The 18,286-nt window shown below is 36.9% G+C and overlaps 1 protein-coding gene across 19 annotated transcripts in view; it reads left to right on the top strand.

Annotated features, from left to right (window-relative positions):
* Positions 1-18,286, top strand: part of NAV3 (neuron navigator 3) — a 504,955-nt gene that overhangs the window by 446,539 nt on the left and 40,130 nt on the right. For 7 of the 19 annotated variants that reach the window (XM_086884225.1, XM_086884227.1, XM_086884224.1 and 4 more), the window contains 5 exons: positions 383-871; positions 7,330-7,371; positions 9,707-9,867; positions 11,475-11,663; positions 14,065-14,117. In XM_086884225.1, coding sequence (XP_086740351.1) covers positions 383-871; positions 7,330-7,371; positions 9,707-9,867; positions 11,475-11,663; positions 14,065-14,117 — 934 coding nt within the window. The remainder of the gene's footprint in view (positions 1-382; positions 872-7,329; positions 7,372-9,706; positions 9,868-11,474; positions 11,664-14,064; positions 14,118-18,286) is intronic. The other 12 variants (XM_086884226.1, XM_086884222.1, XM_086884220.1 and 9 more) reach the window with 4 other exon arrangements.

Raw genomic sequence — 18,286 nt, 5'->3', positions numbered from 1 at the left:
GTTGCAATCATTTAAGCAGATTTGAGACGTGAGGAGTTTAAAAGCTAATGACTTGGGAATGCTTAATTACTGAATTTGGGTGAAAGTGTAATCTGTTTATGAACTAATAAGACAAAAATGTGATTATTTTTCCTCTCTCTGGGAGGATCTCTGTGCAAAGAGCACATCTGAATAGGAGTGAATAAGAGCTGTTACTAAAGAAACAAACCGTGATTATTGTGATATGGTTAAGTGAATTTAAATTTGCGCTGCGATTGATCAACTAGGTAGGCGTGATTTTTGTAGCGGTAATTAAAAATGTGTAGTTTGGCTCTTAGGATGTTGCGCCATGAATGTTTAATGCGGCTATCAGTTTCTCTAAAGCTATTTGTTTTACATTTAGGTTGTTTGGTGCCAAGGCAAGTGGTAAAGCTGCCTCTGCACCCAGTACAGAAGGTGTGAAACCCACATCGGCAATGCCCAGCCCTAGTACCACATTGGCACGGCAAGGCAGCCTGGAATCGCCATCCTCGGGCACAGGCAGCATGGGCAGTGCAGGTGGGCAAAGTGGTAGCAGCAGCCCCCTCTTCAGTAAACCTTCGGACTTAAATGCAGATGTTGTAAGCTTAAGTCACTCCCTGGCTTCCAGTCCTGCCTCAGTGCACTCTTTCACATCAGGTGGTCTTGTGTGGGCTGCAAACCTGAGCAGCTCTTCAGCGGGCAGTAAGGACACACCAAGTTACCAGTCCATGACTAGCCTTCACACCAGTTCCGAGTCTATTGACCTTCCTCTTAGCCATCATGGCTCTCTCTCTGGACTGACAACAAGCACTCAGGAGGTTCAGAGCCTGCTCATGAGGACTGGAAGCGTCAGATCTACTCTTTCGGAAAGGTGAGCTTGCCTATAGATACAGTGACCACGAAATAAGTGAGAGGCAAAAGGACAGGAGCCAAAAAAATAAACCCTCCACCTGTTTTGCTAAAGGGACACTGTTTAATTAGCAGCTTAGTCCTTTATGTAAAAAAAAGGAAGGAAGAAAAGAGAGCTGAAAGGCATTGTAATGTGGAATCAACTGCCTTTTAAGATTTTACAAGCACTTTTTCTGCCTTGAGAATATTTTTTTTTGTTGTTGTTCCCTTGTTCTGGAGACAACGAGAGAAAAGGGGGGAAATTGTCTAATTAAAAGCAAGTGTAAACAGCCAACAGGCACATAATGATTCTTGCACGCTGGATCCACCTGCTGTCCCAGCATTTGGCAGTTCCAAAGCAAGCAAACATCCAGCTGTGGGACCCCAGCTTTTCTCTTCCCATTAGCTCAAAGCACAGGCAGAGCTGGTGGCTGCTGTGTCCTGGTCTTCAGCTGACCAGTCTTGCCTTAAAATACTCAGTCCTGACAAGTCGCTTCTTACATGGTAATCTTTACACAGATCCTCACTGAAGTGCAGTTTCACTGGCAGGGAGACAGTTTACAAGATGAGATCCTTGCTATACAGTCAATCCTGGCAAGTGCCCAGAACAAAGAAACGCTAGAAGAGGTTTTTCTGTTTGCTCTATTAATTTATTTATTTTTTTTATATGCAGATGTTTTACCATTTAAGTTGCATTATAAAAGGTGCAACCAGCCTGGCACAGCTGAACCAAGATTTTTTTTCTTCTCTTTTATTTTTTGTGAAGCATTTGTTTGACTTTTGCAGGAGAGAAAAAAAATAATCTCTGCTAGGCACTAAGTGACTTCTGCTTCCCATGAAAATTTTCAGGATTTGACAGTGAAACTCTTATTTCACATGGGGACTGTAAAATCAATATTAAACATTTCATTAGCCTTTGATTCAAAAAAGAAAATTTTACTGAATCAGTCAGAAGTATTTTAAACTTAATCAGTTGTTTAACAATACAAATATTTTAAGGAAAAAAGACCTTTAACATTAGAATTTTTTTACCCTTTATATAAACTCAGAGATTTTTCAATACCCATCCTTTGCTTAGAAGGAATTCACTTTCAGTGGACAAGCATTTAAAAAACTGCATAATCAAAGCTTTGAGAAATCTAGATGAAAACTTTTCATAGATTTCATTTTCTTATGCTACACTCACAACTATTACTGTAACAGCTAAAAATCATATCTCTTACTAATACAAACACAATACAAATTATATTACTATTATATATTAATATATTACATTAAATTATATTACTTTCATAATTACAAAATATGTATCTGTACCAATATAACTTACACTAACAATACCTAGTATTGTTAAAAATACAGTACTTATAAATACACTGATATATGAGCAATTTGTAGTTTGCACTCTGCCTAAAAGACATTTGAATTTGTGTGCTATGAACTGAATGTGACAATATTTCTTAGAAGGTCAATTATTATTACTAAGCTTACAAAATCCTTCACTGCCACATATATGGATGGTGAGGTCAGTAGAATGATATGGAGGAGTATGAATTTATGCCAAAAATTATATTTATACTCAGGATCTTAAACATCACATTTCAAATATTAATGGCTTGGCATAAGTTCCTGAGCAACCACCACTGCTAATACTTTATGTATTTGTTCAGTGACTTAATTTCAGTGGTTCCAAATACTTGGCTGTTGGCAATATTTTTAAGTTTCAGATTTGTCCATGTGGGGATATTATGACTGAGTCCAAAGAGAGCCATTGTTCGTGTTGATCTGGCCTCAAAACAAATATATGCACCTAGAGTAAATGGTGTCATTTCTTGAATTATAGCCCCAACAGGGTTTTTGCAGTTTGATTTTTCTGAAAGGTCTGATACGAGTGCTGAGTTTCTAAACTCTTTTATACATTAAAACTCACATGTAGCAAAGTATTTTTTCACAACAAAAACATTGATTTGCAACATTGGAGATAGATATATTTGGCAGTAGATTATGTCTTTTTTTCTTTGTAAAAAAAGACTCAGGTCTGAAATGCCTTTGGCTATACAAATTATAGGATGGCATAGCATAAAAAATATCTCCAGTGAGTGTTTTTTCTTTTTCTTCAGTCACCCTAGAGCTTGAAAAAGACTGAATCAGCAGTCCTTATAATCAGATATACTAATATAGCATAGAGACCAAGTCTCTATAAAGAAAGACCAAAGTCAGAAAGACCAAAGAGCACAATGAGGTACAAGTAAGCAACATAAAGTCCATGCAGAAAAACTGCATGAAAAACTGAAAGCAAGGAGAGAGCTAATGATAGATGATATAAAAAAATATATGTACTTCTTTCATTGAAATAATAGCTGTAGTTTGATGGATAAATATCAGTAATGGCAAGCATAGTAAGAGGAGATGAAAAGGTTAAAGGTATCTTTGGTTTTTTGGTCCTGATGAATTTTTCATTTCCCTGCTTAAGACACAGCCTGAAAACCCTGCAGTCATTAGAACTGGAGAAGAGTTTTCAAAGGGTCTGTGCTGAGGAAGGAGTGAAGAGGAGAGCTGAGATGGAGAGCAAGGGGATTACAGGAAGGCCAGTTTGCCTGGAAAAATACAGAAGATATTAAACAAAATAGGCTAAGTAACAGATAACCTGGGATTAGTCATTAACAGCCTTTTAAATAATAAAGACTAATTTAATTCATTTGCAGGAAAACATGCTCTCTGAATAGAGGAAAACAGTAAATGCAATAAAAATCCTGAATTTACCAAAGCTTTAAGTACTATTCCAAATAACACCCTCATAAGCAAATGGGGAAAATAAAGGTGCTTGAATAGTTGGTAAGGAGTTACTGAAGATGAGTGATCAAGAGCTTATTAGTCTGAAGGGATATAACAGGGCAGGATATATTTGCATAGATACAAAATGGAAAATAGTGAGGCTATTTTTCAGAATGTGTGTACAGAGTTGTAGTGCCATTGCTGGGAAAAAGCATTTTGAAAATGAAAATATCGCATAGAAGTCTTAGAAAGTAGCTATCCCATTATACTTTTCCACATTAAGGCTTTAAGATGAGACTTTGGGACATCAAGTTTTAGTAAAGAACAGCTGGAAAGCACACAGAAAATGAGAACAAGATTTCAGGGCACATATACATTTTCTGTGAAGAAAAGTAGCCCTTGACTGCCTCCAAAAAAAGAGTCGCCTTTCATGGAAACAGCAAAGTTGCAAAGTCTCTGTTATATTTGCCCAGCTATCCCTCCAGGGATGATCAGATGTTGCCCACAGTTTTCAGGGTACCCAGGGAGTGATGGTACAGCACCAGCACAGAGGTGCCTGACAACTCCTGAAGTGTCGAAGATTACTCCAGCCAAATTCTGCATCATTCAATGAGATTCTATTGCATTGTAACCAGAAAATAGACTCTGTAGCAGCAAGCAAAATGTTTTCTTTTTCAGAAGGAAGGCAGATTTTGCATCACTCTCAGGCCTTTTGGTGGTTTTGCGCTAGCAATATTTAGAAAAGTCTAATTCTACTGTCATAGTAGTGTAGCTCCCTATATAGACTTGTATTTTACCTTACAACAATTTAGAGGGATTAAAAGAACCATGCAGGTGCTTATACTCTAAAATAAAAACATCTTCTGGGGTTAATTGAAAATATTACTGCTTTAGTTGTAAAATTTTCCAGGTGGACACATAACCAGTAGTTCTTTCAAAGTTTCCTTAGTTACTGTTGAGCATTGCAAATTTGTTATTTTCTTCTGCTTGATCTGAAGGACACAGCAAGGAAGGCATAAACACACAGAAATACAGAAATAAACAGCAGTCTGATCAGCGGTAATAGCTGCATTTTAAGATTAGCAGAGTGGAACATGACTGGCTTTCTCTGGCTTGTTTTAAAAGAATGTTTAGGTTTGAGTCCTATAAAAGTGCACTGAAATTCACTTAAGCCCTTCAAGACCTTCAATTATCTTTAATAATCATAATTGATAGTTGTGGTTTCAAGGCGTGAAACAGTGCATCATGTATCAGTTTTTCTTATATGCCTAGCCTTTTGCAGAAACTAATTTTAAGACCCATATCAGCTTGGTCCAGCCTGTCATAGAGCTAGTTGTTTCTTAGCTTGCAATAATTTGTTTTATTCCCTAACAACTCTGAAAGAGTTAGATATAGCTCAAGGATATGCTATTATGGCCCTTTCCCAAGATAACCTCATCACCAAGGGCAGGTAGGAAAATGAGGAATGTAAGGCTTCCTGTAATTTCCCTCCTAGAATTTGCAGTCAGTTTCAGCAGTGTAAAATAAGCAAAAGAGAATGAGATACAGTGGGCTTGATAACTTCAGCCTATGTCTTCATTCATCTTTCTGCAAGATTGCTTTTTCCCAATTTACATGGTGAAGGAAAATATCAGGAATACTATGACATTCTCATCCTCACTTTATATTGGTTTTTGTCCATGTATGCATTGCTTATTTCAGGAAAGAACTGCTTTTATTATTATTATCAACTTTAGAGATGTGAGGTAAATTCAATTCTATTTACCAAAAACCCAGTTTCTGTGGAAGCAATGAACCCAGCTTTTGGTGGATGAATAATTTCAGATATTGAAAAGATAAGGACAGTTATTGGTCTGAAGTAATAGTTAAATGAGACCATGCTTAATGGTTTCATACAATTATCTGAAATCTAGGAGCATCTTTGGAAGCTTTATTGTGTTAGAAACACACAATGAGCATTTGCTACACTCACTTTAATGCAGCTGCAATAACTCCATGTTTATGTTGAGGCTATTCATCCCTATTTCATTTGATCATCTGAATTCAAAAGATTCTTGGAAAATCCTATGGTCACTCTTAACCTACTTATACAACTGGCATACCTCTTGCCTTGTGGATTGGTTTAAAGGAGCACTGACTCCTTTATTTTTAGATAATGTGCTATGGATTACTTTGAAATACTTAGATCTTCAAGTTAGAGTAATATTAGAAATTACATTGTTTACTGGACTTTTAAGTGTTTGCATAAGAAACTGGTGGTACGATCATCTGTATTCATCTTGAAATTTAGAGGTACATAAAGATAAATAAAGGAACATCAAGGCCCCATTTTTCTCTGTGAAGAAAAATAAAAGGGAATCACTCATTCAGACTTATGTTGTCTTTTTACCAGCTGTTCTTGGTCCTGTTAGTTATGGTGGGAGCAAAATGCTGAAAATACAGTCCTCTGCCTGACATGGGACTACTCTTACATGGACCACGATAACTGGGCATGTGCTGAAATACTGCTGATTTTCTCCTGCCATTTGCTTTCTCCAAATGCAGGGCGAGGCCCTTTATTAAACTAGTAAAATTGTCTCTAAAATTTCCAGGTGGTAAGAGTAGTTTGCTGCCATTTGCCTAAGCCCTGATAGTAGATTGCTCATGATAGTAGACAGTCTTGTTGATAGTAGATTGTCCATGCCAACAGTGTTTTCACTGCCTTTATCTACTTGGATCAGGGATACATGACAGTAGGACTCCCATCACCTCCAGCACAATAGGAAACACCTTTAATAAGGGTATTTCTTGGGTAGGAAGGGTCCTAAGGGTCCTGCTGTGTGATTATGATACGTAATACAGAAGCTTTCAAAAGCCACTTTGCTATTTAATCCATATGGTGAGTGACACTAAGCTATGTTCCAAAGGGAGAAAACTTTGCAATACTTACTTGATGATAACTAGTTCAACCCACACCAACCAGAGACCAATTTACCAAGACTTTATGATGAAATGCTCAAATGACACTTGGAAGAGGGGCTAGTAGGTGCCCTTCTAGTGATGTGGTTTAAGTGAGGAAAACTCCATCCATATATTTTGGGTAATCAGCCACTCTGACACTGTGCATGGAGGAAAATGGAACAACATCACTCTGATGCCACTTCTCATTTTCCCCACCATCGCCTTACTGTGGGAGAACCTCAACAACAGAAAGCCAAGAGTCTGAATCTTTAGAACCTATTTCTACATGCAGAGCTGTCATTTGGCTTCTGGCAAGGCCATGCTGCCTCTTAGCAGGTGACACAACCTTCTTTGCTTTTGGAAATCTATTGCCTTATCATAGGCAACTGTGAAAAATAAAGATTCGTACTGTGACCATATGATTCTCATACAGATTTCAGAGCCAAGCTGTAGAAAGGTTAGAAATGGCAAAGAAGCACTTCTTTCTGACTTGGACAGACTCCAAATTACTATTGACCCAGCCCAGAGCATGTCTATATGAAAAATGAATGTGCAGCAGTCCATGTCCTATTGTTCCTTCCAATGAGTAAAGGATTTATCATGAAAGTTATATTAAAATGCATTAAATGACCTTCTGTTATGCACACAAACCTAGAGCTTTAAAATTTGTAATTCTGATCAGTCCTGTTTACTGTATGTCCTTAGGGATTTTTTTTGTTTTAACAGCATGCAGCTTGACAGAAATACACTACCCAAAAAGGGATTAAGGTATATATATTTTTTTGAGCATGACTGCTGCTTCTCTATTTTCCTGTAACCTTTTCTACACTGCCTTTATTTTTCTTTCTCCTTCTGTTGAGCCTGTTTACAATAGTTGGAATTTAAATTCAAACCAGAAAATGTAAATTTTAACAATAGACTTTTTCTTTCCACGTCTGCCTAAGGAATAAATCTTCTTTCAAGATATACCATGGGAAATAAATACTATTAGGGATCATTTCCTTATGCAATGAATCTTAAAAGGCATTGAATCCTGGAGAGCTTAAAGAGACAGAACAAGATATTTATGCATCAATAGGACTAATTATTGAAAATATTATGGAGAAAAACAAGATTTCAGAGGTGGATCTGACTTGAACTCATGCAAACAATCATGCAGTTTTAACTGGAGAGCTATTAAAGGGTAGGGCTAGAAAATACTAATTTTACTATCCAAGGTTTGTAAGTATAAAATGTGTGCTGCTCCATACAGTTTTCTTGGTCCTTATCCAGCAGTACAGAGTCCAACTTCGCTACTAACTTCACTAAATTCTGTCTTCATCACAGAAATCACAACTTTTCCACTCTCTTCTCTCCTCCATGGTTAAAAGAGCAGATCATTAGGTAACTTGGCTGGTCTTACCAGGCATAGAAGCCCATCTTGCCAATCCAGGAAAAATATTTGGCAAGCAAGGATATATGTGCATGTACACAGAACTCTGCAGCTTTCCATAACTGAAATTACACCATTAAATCTCATGAGTTATGAATAAATATTTCTGAAATTTTAAGCTAGTGCTAAGCTATTGTCACTATAATGCACTTTCTGACCTACACTAGCTGTTCCTTAATAAGAATTCAGTCAAATTTCCTATCATCACAAAACAATCACTTTGGATTTGGAGAGAATGGAAAAGGTGGAAGACATTAAAAGTATAATGGGGACCCATACAATAGGATGGTTGAGGTTTGTGGATGTACATACAGCTGTTAGGGTGGCTGAAAGCTGAAAGTGAATTGGAGTGGGAAACTGCTTATAGGCATATAAGAATGATCAGTTAGCCCAGGAAAAAGAAAAAATTAAAAAAAAAAAAATCAGTTTGGTTTAATGTACAGATATCCCAGTCCAAGACTCAGATCCTGAATTCTCATTTTTCCATTTTCCCAATCTGATAACCACTCAGTAATTCTGTGCTCTACCACATTTATAGGCAAGGATCATAGCTGTCTTTTTGAAAGGAGAAAAGAAGTAAATATTTAATAAGGACAAGATGATTTACTGCTGTAAAATATTGTACAAAACCCCAAGCCCAACACAAGAACTTACATGTTCATTTAATCTTCTCTCTAAGCAGAAACACTTGTGCCTTGCAAGCCTGAAGCCAGAATATCAAAAGCCCTTTCTGCTCTGCTGTTTTGGGGAACACTGATGGCTCATGACAGTAGTGAAGAAGGTGTTCATTTCTCAGCAGGATATTGTCTAAATGAAGCAAACAGTTTCAGACATTGCTGAAAACAATCTCTTGATTAAGACCCACACTGTCTGCACATTTTAATGTTAAATCACTGCCAGAATTTCCCTTCTTCCAGCTCAGCCAAGGCTGGACCAGTGCGTTACCAGTTCTCCATCATAGCCCACATCACAGTGCACTTGTTTTATTGGTTACCATAAGAATCAGTTGATTAATTGATTGCCAAACTTCTTCCTTCCAGAAAACTTGTTTCTGCTAATTGTTTATTATTCCTGTCCCTTTCCCTCCCCTCAGTTTGGGGCAGCACACAATGTCAGGTAGCATTCAGAGTGGAAGACCACATGCATATGACCATAAGTAGCTATCACTGTCAATGCTAACTCCTTTTTCAGAGTTGTTGATCTGTTTCACTCCTGTCATCTAATCAATTGCCCACATGATATGTGACAGATGTCATTTTTCAAGTGGCTACTAACATTCCTCGGCTTCTATTCTGTGCATTCCCCATCCTAACCATACAGCTTCCAAGCTTTTGCATCAACCTGTACACTTCCTATAGTTTTGAAGTCCTTTTCTGTCAGCTCAGTTGTCTGTCTGCTATGGTTGATCATCCTGTCTCTTCAAAAGCAGGGAATGCTGTTTTGGGGAGGGGGATGAAGAGTAAGGGGGGGCTCAAGTCCTGTATGTTTTCTATTGTAACCCAATGGTAAATTGTATCTAGTTAAAATCTCTGGTGATAATCACTTGACTAGACTTGATGCTTTCCTAGGGATTCGTTCTGTCTAACTGGTGACGGGTATTTATGTGACAGCTGTTTCTTTCCAAGACATCACCTTGTCATTGTCTTGAGCATGTGAGCTGTGATTTTTCAGATATACACCATCATCCCGGCAGACAAGTCAGGAGGAAGGCAAGGAATGGCTACGCTCCCATTCAACTGGAGGCCTGCAAGACACTGGCAGTCAGTCCCCGCTTGTTTCTCCTTCAGCTATGTCTTCATCTGCAACTGGAAAATATCACTTTTCCAACCTGGGTAAATGCTTGTTTCTCCCCCTCTGTAAGAGAACCATAAAATTCAACTGTAAATATTTCTTAGTCTGCTGGATGAGGTGGTTTATTTTTAACGTCTTCATCCCCATACATTTCTACCTCATTAGTAAGGGGAAACTCACAGTATTGTTAATGAAGTGCACCAGGATACCACCTATTTTGCACAGAGGAAAAAAATCACAGATTCTTCATGACTTGACCAAGGAGATAAATTTTGAGGGAGAACTGGAAATTAGTTTCTAGTTCAAAGCTATTCATCTTTTAGGTTTCATAGTCAGTAAGATTCTTTCCAGTGATTTTAGTAAATGTCAGAAACTAAACATTTGATTTTCCCTACATATAGGTTTGCTTTGAGATAGACCGTTTAAATGTGTTTCAGTAGCTGGACCTGGCTATGACTGCACTGGGCCCAATCCATATTCTAACCTGGAATGCAATATAGTATTTTGGGATGTGAGTCACATAGCAGCTTTATTTGATTATGAACCAAGGTTTAGATTTGGTTCTTCTGAATCTTGTTTCAAATTAATCCAACACAAGTTTATTTTTTTCTTATTACTTTATTTCTCTCTTTAAGTCTGAATAAAACCCACTTATCTTCAGTGCACTTGACACATAACTAGGTTCATGATGAGCTTTTTATGGTTTAGGCGCTTACTGTGGAATTAGTAGCATCCTTTGAAGCACTAATACTTCTATCACTCTGTCAGAGCTTATGGCATCTATAGGTTACAATCACTCAAAAGAAATTTGATCAGACATACACAACTCTTTGTAACAGTTTTTTTCACTATATAATTTTCTGTTTACAATGATCTTTTTGTTCATAGTTCTTGTAAACTCACAATAGAGAGCAATAAGATAATAGGGTTTAAAATTTCCTTTTTCATTGTTCTTTGCTTTTTTTTCAGTTTTCATAGCCCTGTGGAATAAGTTGCTCTCACAACACAGCTGTTCTGGTAGTTTATAACTTAGGACACATCCTGGATGATCTAAAATAAAAGACCAAACACTGAGGCTCAATTTGGCTAGACAGCTTTTCCTTCTAGGCACTGAGATTGTATGGTCCAGAGGAACCATAGCCAGGCTTTCCTTCCTACTGGCAAAAGAACTTTGTGAAAGCTTAAAGTAGGTTCATCAACACTATTCTTTACTTCAACCATGTCTGACTACACCTGTTGATTAGGATGAGATTCAACTGAGACTTCTGCACAATTTTTTAACCTAATATAGTGGTAGGTGCTCCTGAAAATCAAAGGATAAATGTCTTGCAAAGGATAAATCAAAAGATAAACTTTGGTCTTAACAGCAGGCAGTAATACAGGTATTTAACATTAAAATACAGATAGTGATTAATTAGAAGAGCTTTTAGGGTTACCTGTTTTACAGGATTAATGTCATCCAGCTCCACCTCCTTTGAGGCCATCTACTCCACCTTTTTGTTGTAGCTTTAAACGTAGGAATAAAAGCCTTCCATTTTCTCAACAGCATGAAGTCCACCTAACCGTACTAGTTCTACATTACAATTTTGTGCAGAACCAAAATTCACTTAATGGAAATGTGCTTCATTAATAAAGCTTTTTATTCCAGTGAGTCCAACCAACCTGTCACAGTTTAACCTTCCTGGACCCAGCATGATGCGTTCAAACAGCATCCCTGCTCAAGACACTTCTTTTGATCTCTATGATGACTCCCAACTGTGTGGCAGTGCTACGTCCTTAGAAGAGAGACCACGAGCAATCAGTCATTCAGGTTCATTCAGGGACAGCATGGAAGAAGGTAAGACTGAGTAACTACTTACATTGGCAAACAGATGTTCAAAGCATAAAAATTTTAAAATACTTCTCTGCACCCTGCACCAGAGAAACTTAAATGATTTTGTGAAGGTTTTATTAATCCTGTTGAGTTGGACTCAGAAGCCTTCTTTATCCTAAAACATGGAAAGTATTCCTTTCAGCCAGTAATATGCAATGCTGTATGTATCTCATGTATGTACAAATCCTTTATCAGAAATTTTGAAGAAAAGGAAGCCATTTGTGGAAAATTATTCTTTTTTCCTCTAAATCCAAAATGTCGAACATAGCTTGACTACTGTGTCTCTCTGCTTTCTTAGTCCTACTTTTGTGCTTCCTTTTTTCCCCCAAACACCAGTGCTACCTAGCATCTCCTTTCTTTTGTAGTCATTCAATCTCCCCACTTTCCTATAGCCTCCTACAGCAAATACCATGTGAATTTCTGTATTGAAATTCTGTAATTTAAACTGACTTCCCTACTTTATGCAGATTATTACTGTCTGCTTTTTTTAATGCTATCTGCAACATCTGGAACTTGGTGAATATTTTTTGGTTTGGTTTTGGGTTTTATTCTCTTTCATCCACAGAGGACCTGACTGCTCCTAATTACATGCACTGTAGCATTTTCTTCTGACTAGCATTTCTGGTAAATCTGATTATTTGCAGAATTGCAGAAATCTGATTTATTTGTAGAGTGCAAAGTCCTTACACCCTTTAATTAAACAGAAAAAAAGACAACTTCATGGGATTAATTCTGTAACATTCATCTTGTTTACTGCTCAGTGATGAAAATGTAAATTATCTTTATAATAGGAAAATAAAAAAAGTCTTGCCTTAACCCCAAAGGTCATAGTTATAAAAAGACCAAGATAACAACAGACAAATAATACTTCTATTTTTTGATTCCTTTTACTGTATTTTAGATGTTATATCAGGCAGACATCTGGGTATGTAATACTAGCAGTAGGGTGCAGGACAACTCAAGCTGTGAGTTGTCAGCACAGAGAGGATGGCTGACTGCACAGAAGAATATCACATAATTCACAGGCAGAGCTGACTACAGACCCTTTGCTAAGTAACAGAATTATCAAAGGAAACACTGGAAGAGTAATAGAGAAAACAAAGCAATTTATGCATAGAAAAAGAGGTGTTAAATGTAGAATTTCAGTAATGGGTCACCAGTGGGTTTGATGAAAGCTTTTTCATTGGTTATGTTTCATATCCAGCTGGAGTAGATAACCGTGATCAACCTGAGTAAATGAAAGTCAATGCAGCAGTAATAAACAGTTTTCAGCAGTTTACAGTCATTAGAGATTACCATGAAATGATGTTGTTAGAAGGTCAAATGTATTTTAAGATAAGAGCTCTGAGGAAGGGTAAAGTGAAACAAGATAGGTAATGCATAGAGCCACTGGGTATGAATGCAGATGGCAGTTTAGCTGAAACATTTAAACCAGAGACTGAAAACCAAACATACTTTGGAAGCCACTCCATTTCAATGGTCAGTGTACCACATTTCCATAAATACAAAGCCAAATTCAAAGTCCATTTGGCTAATCCAAGTATTCTCAAAGTGTCTTTTTTTTGCATACAGGTAGCTATTAAAGCAAAATACTTTTTTTATCAAACCCTGGCAAATTATGAATATCAAAAAACTTCCTTGTGAAACAAAAAGAGGAAATTAAATAAGTTGTCTTCTTTGAAATTATCTTTGGGTATAGCTTTCCTCAGGAGAGTCATCAGAAAGGGACATTTTTTTTTTACAGTTTTAGTCTTCATTGGTCATTTCCAGGTAGGCCAGGAACCCCATTTCTTAAAGTGCAGCCCTGTGACATTCAGCCAATGCTCTTGAGGCTGACTCCACTGAGGATCAGGGGAAATATGGCACTACCTCTCACAGTTACTACTTCCCATGGACAATAACTACTCAGGTCAGCATTGCTGAGAGAAGCTTGAGAGCTCACCCCATGGAATATGAACTGGTTTCCAAAGCATAGTCTCTTACTAAAATCATATTCTCAGCTTAGGACAGCTACAGGACAGGTAGATTATAGCTGTATAAACAGCTCAATTTCTGGTTTCTCTGAAGAGTGTATTTATCAAGTGATTTCTTGTCAAAGAAACAAAAGTGATGCTTGGTTTTCTGGCAATAATAAAAAATTTTGTTGGTTCACTCACCTGCCCCATATACAGGAAAACTATTTTTCTGCACAGGACAGTCTTTCTAAATGCAGGGAAATCTATTAATAGCTATTCTATACTGATAGCTTATAATAGCTCTTTGTGGAAAATTGGTTCTCATTTTAAAAACTTGTTTACTTATTGAGCTACATGGGGGAAGTTTTATGTTTTTATCAATATTTCATGTTATTTTTCTTTTCTTAAAGTACATGGGTCTTCATTATCACTTGTCTCCAGCACATCCTCTCTCTACTCTACGGTGAGTATTGATATTTTAGAAAAAAGTTCTGCCTGCCTCTGTTCTTGTTCATTGTTCATGAAAATTTCAATACTTTGAGACATAGAAGAATTAGAATTTTACTGCAGTAAAGTAGGAATGCTTACTTTCAGCTTTGTACTATTGCATACTATTTTAGAAAACATTCTTTTTCATCTCTTTATGTGAATTGCTTATAAATGTTTAAAATCATCCAGTATACATTTTGAAAGCTAAAAAATAGGTGAAAGTCTAAAAGTGTCTCTTTTATGGGGTTCCTTATGCTATTGTAGTTGACCATTTTGAGTAATTTTTTAGAAATAATTATTGAGAAAATCATTTATATCCTGGCAGTCTTTGAGGTGAACTTCCTAAAAACCACAAGATTGCGTTAGGGTAAGGGAGATGTAATTTGGAGTTTAAGTGTCTACTGATATTTCTTTTAAGTGACAGCATTTAGATGCTTTTACAAAGAGAAGAATAACTTTCTAAAATTTTAATCTTTATTAGATTAATTAGATTGAGTAATATCTGTTTCTATCTCCAGAAGTTGTTCTGGGTTTGATTTTTTCCCTCTATTATTGTTGGTTTGGTTGGTGTTTGTTTTTTTTATTTTATGAGTGTTTTTTATATATTTTGCATCATTTATTGTTTTGGTTGTTCCATGACAAGAAATCATCCATAGGGGAGAAGTTGAACATGTTTGGGCATTCTGTTGCTGATACAGAGCAGTTGCTTTGCAGCCTCCTCACAACTACAATTACATGTTGCAGTAGCCCCTTTTCAGAGGAGAGCAACCCACTTACCTGCTTTTATCCCATGCATACATGAATAGTGTGTGTCCCCTCCATGTGTCCAGGTGTTGAATAGTGTCAGCTGGCATTCCAGAGATGGACTCCTCTACCCAGAGCCAGCACCAGCTGTTGCCTAGGAATACCAAGCTGATGCAGTTTGATGCCTTTGGAGCACGTGGTAGCTATCTCAGTGATAAACTCATGTTAGCTTCACAAGTATGTTGCATCCATGCACAATGGTACCTCTCCTAGTTCTGTTTAATCATAAAAAGGTTCACAAGAGCATATCTCAAACATCAAGTACACTTGCCTTCAACTCCAAGTTGCAAGTCATTCCAGTCCAGACCAGTCCTGAAATATCTGGAAGCGGGAGAGTGGAGGTGAAGTTGGGAGGAGTAGAATGTTTATACAGGCTGGCTACATGTGAGGCACGACTAACATTCAGAGTTCAGCTTCTCACTCATGTTTTGGTGGTTGAAAAAATATTTGGAGCTATTCCCTGTCTATGAGACACTACAATATGTTTGCTTGGGAAGGTGTGTCAAAAATTATAATTCAAGCTTTGATGTCAAATTTTAGAAGAATGTTATGAAACTGATAGATGAAAAAAATCAAGTTATAAAGTGACACAGGATGCTTTCAGCACCCAGTAAGTGAATAAATATGTAATATCTGTGCTCTGGTGTTGTGTAATGTAGAAGGAATTTACTAATACTTACTATTTATGTAACCTGTTATCTTTGAACAGAGTATCTTGGAAATATTAACTAAACTCCGTGATAATAAAGAATGGTATTTTTCCTACCAAATAAACTGTAAACTGTTTACAGTTTCATACTATAAATATCTTCAGACTGTGAATTTACATTGCAGCTCTGCTCCTGGAGTAATGGGTTATGTAGGCAAGACAATAGAAGTTGCAGAAAAATCTGAAAGGAGCCAGAAAGAAATTGGTATGAAAAAAATTACTAGGATTAACTTTTAGCAAAGATTTTTGATCTGAATTGCTGCTTCTTGAGCTCACTGTGAAAATAGTTTAAACTTTTCAGCAATTAATCAGAAGATGATGCACAAGTGGAGTATAGAAACATGAAAGGTTTCACATTGTGTCGCATCAGCTGAGTGAAGAGAGTAATGGGATAGCTTCACAGGGTTATCTCCATTAAATTTATCAGATTTCTCAAGCATTGTCTTAAGCCTAAGTGCTAGTGTTTTCTGTGACCTAATCACTGGAGAAATTTAAAGTACTAAATGAAGATCAAGACCTTCATGTATAATTACCAGAGGATAGTTGAAGATCTTCAAGTTGTTCTCTGAAGATTGTTTCTTTGAGAATTAGAATATGAGATTCAGAAGAGACATTTCATTATTTTCTGCCATTGAATAAGTCCAATGACACAGAAGTTCTGCATTCACTATTATTTTCTGTATATATTGGCTTTCTTCTTTATTTGCATTTGGGTTTTTCAGGACTAAATTTGCACAGAGTGGAAATCTACCTTGTAGAGATCTGAATGTACAGAGATACCCATTTTGTTTCACAGAAAATCTGTGAATGTAAAAGATGTAGTAAACAGATTCTGTTTTGGCAGTGAATACATTTAGCCCTGTGAGTAATTGAAAAAGTTATGATAGGTTGTCTCCTGTTTCAATCTCCTCCTGCTCAGTAGATGAAACACTTAAATATTCATATATTTGGTTAATTGCCAATTTCTCGCACTGGCTCTCAGCATTAGCTACATTTTGAGTTCCTAGGCTTCACTGATTGTGCCAAGCCATGCTCAGAGGAGTTGTGTAAGGACATGTCACTTGTACCTTAATATTCTAAGACCTCAAAAAAAGAAAAAATAATCCTTTCAAGGATGGTATGCATGCATATGATGGAGAAGTAGATTGAGAAAAAGAATTTATTTTTTTCCTTTTAGAGCTTATTGTAACAATGCTGGATCATGGGTTACAATGGTGTGAGCATGAACTCAAGTAAAAACTGCTCAGATATATTTGGTTGTTAGATTCTATTTTTAAAGCTGATAGTGTGTCCAAAATATTCGTCTTTCTCATTAATTTACTTCCTTCACTGCCCACAAAATGTGACTTGTGGGAGCCACCTCTCTGAACTCAGGAAGAGGTAACACTTGTGCATCGAGGATGTTGTCTGGTGACAACATGTAGCAGTCCCTGCATCAGCAGGTTTGGTGGTCCAAGGACAAGAGCCATGTCCCCACATGGTGGTTTTAGGAAAAGATCAGCAAACCTAATTTTTTAGGTTTAGGTTTAGGCTTTAGGTTTTAGGTTTAGGTTTAGGCTTTAGGTTTTAGGTTTAGGTTTAGGCTTTTGTTGCCACAGAGGAAATCATAAGGGGACACTGTCACCTCAGTCCCTTTGTGACTCTCCATGCACTACATATTTGATGTAACAATAATGGGAATAGAATATCATCTTTTTTTCTGTGGGCAGATCTCCTGTTCACAAGCATAGATTAGAAAGTTAGGGTGTTACAGCATGTGTGTCACATCAGTGCTGAAAAAAATACCTCATTGTACTAAACCGTCCATCACACAGTGTTGTGTCAGATATTAGAGTAGTTTCAGCAAAAAGCATTTCTAAGTGTTGCCAAGGTAAATATTGTAACATCAGTCTGTTTAGTGACTGCTAACAGAAAAGCATATATGGAGAGTCAGTTTTCTCCCCTTATGAAAGGTAAAGCAAAAGAAATATTTCTGTTATAAATCATTAAAATCCTAAGAGCCCAAAATGAATGCCTAATACAGACTCAAAGTCAGCTACACTGATTTGTAATTACACAGAATAAGACAGTCCAATGCCAGAGAGTATCCTGAAGAACCCTTACTGTGGGTTTTCTCAGTGTTTCTAGTGTTATTTATAGATAATTCCTCTACCTACATTTTCCTTTTACTGCTTACTTCTACATAATGTAGACTGCTTCTCTGAATCTGGGCCACTTCAGACCATGGGGTGGATTGATTTCCAGTACATTAACTGATTCCTATTTTATGTTATGAAAGGGTTCCTTTCTCATGACATGCCATTCTTTTCCATTAGAATCCCACTGAAGCAAGATTTATCTGTCCACCAAATGTCTCCTGAATAGGGCTAATCCAATGCTTAGAAACTGAATGACTTTCAAAGGTTTGCCTTACAGTAGTTTCATTTCTTAGCTTGTTGAAAAAGTTGTAAAAAGCTTCAATATATAACACCATACATTGTAATATGGAAAATACTTAACTTTAAAATAATATTAGCGAGTTTAATTGAAAACTTTAACATGCCTTGATAGCCTTTAATATTTTGGTCAGTATTCTGTATGGAAGAAATTACATTAAAATTCAAGTTCCCCTCACCTTCCTCAATGTATGT

Source organism: Cyanistes caeruleus, chromosome 4, assembly GCF_971803275.1.
Source record: "Cyanistes caeruleus chromosome 4, bCyaCae1.hap1.1, whole genome shotgun sequence".
In the NCBI taxonomy this organism is placed as follows: Eukaryota; Metazoa; Chordata; class Aves; order Passeriformes; family Paridae; genus Cyanistes; species Cyanistes caeruleus.
This window is presented reverse-complemented; position numbering and strand designations above follow the sequence as displayed.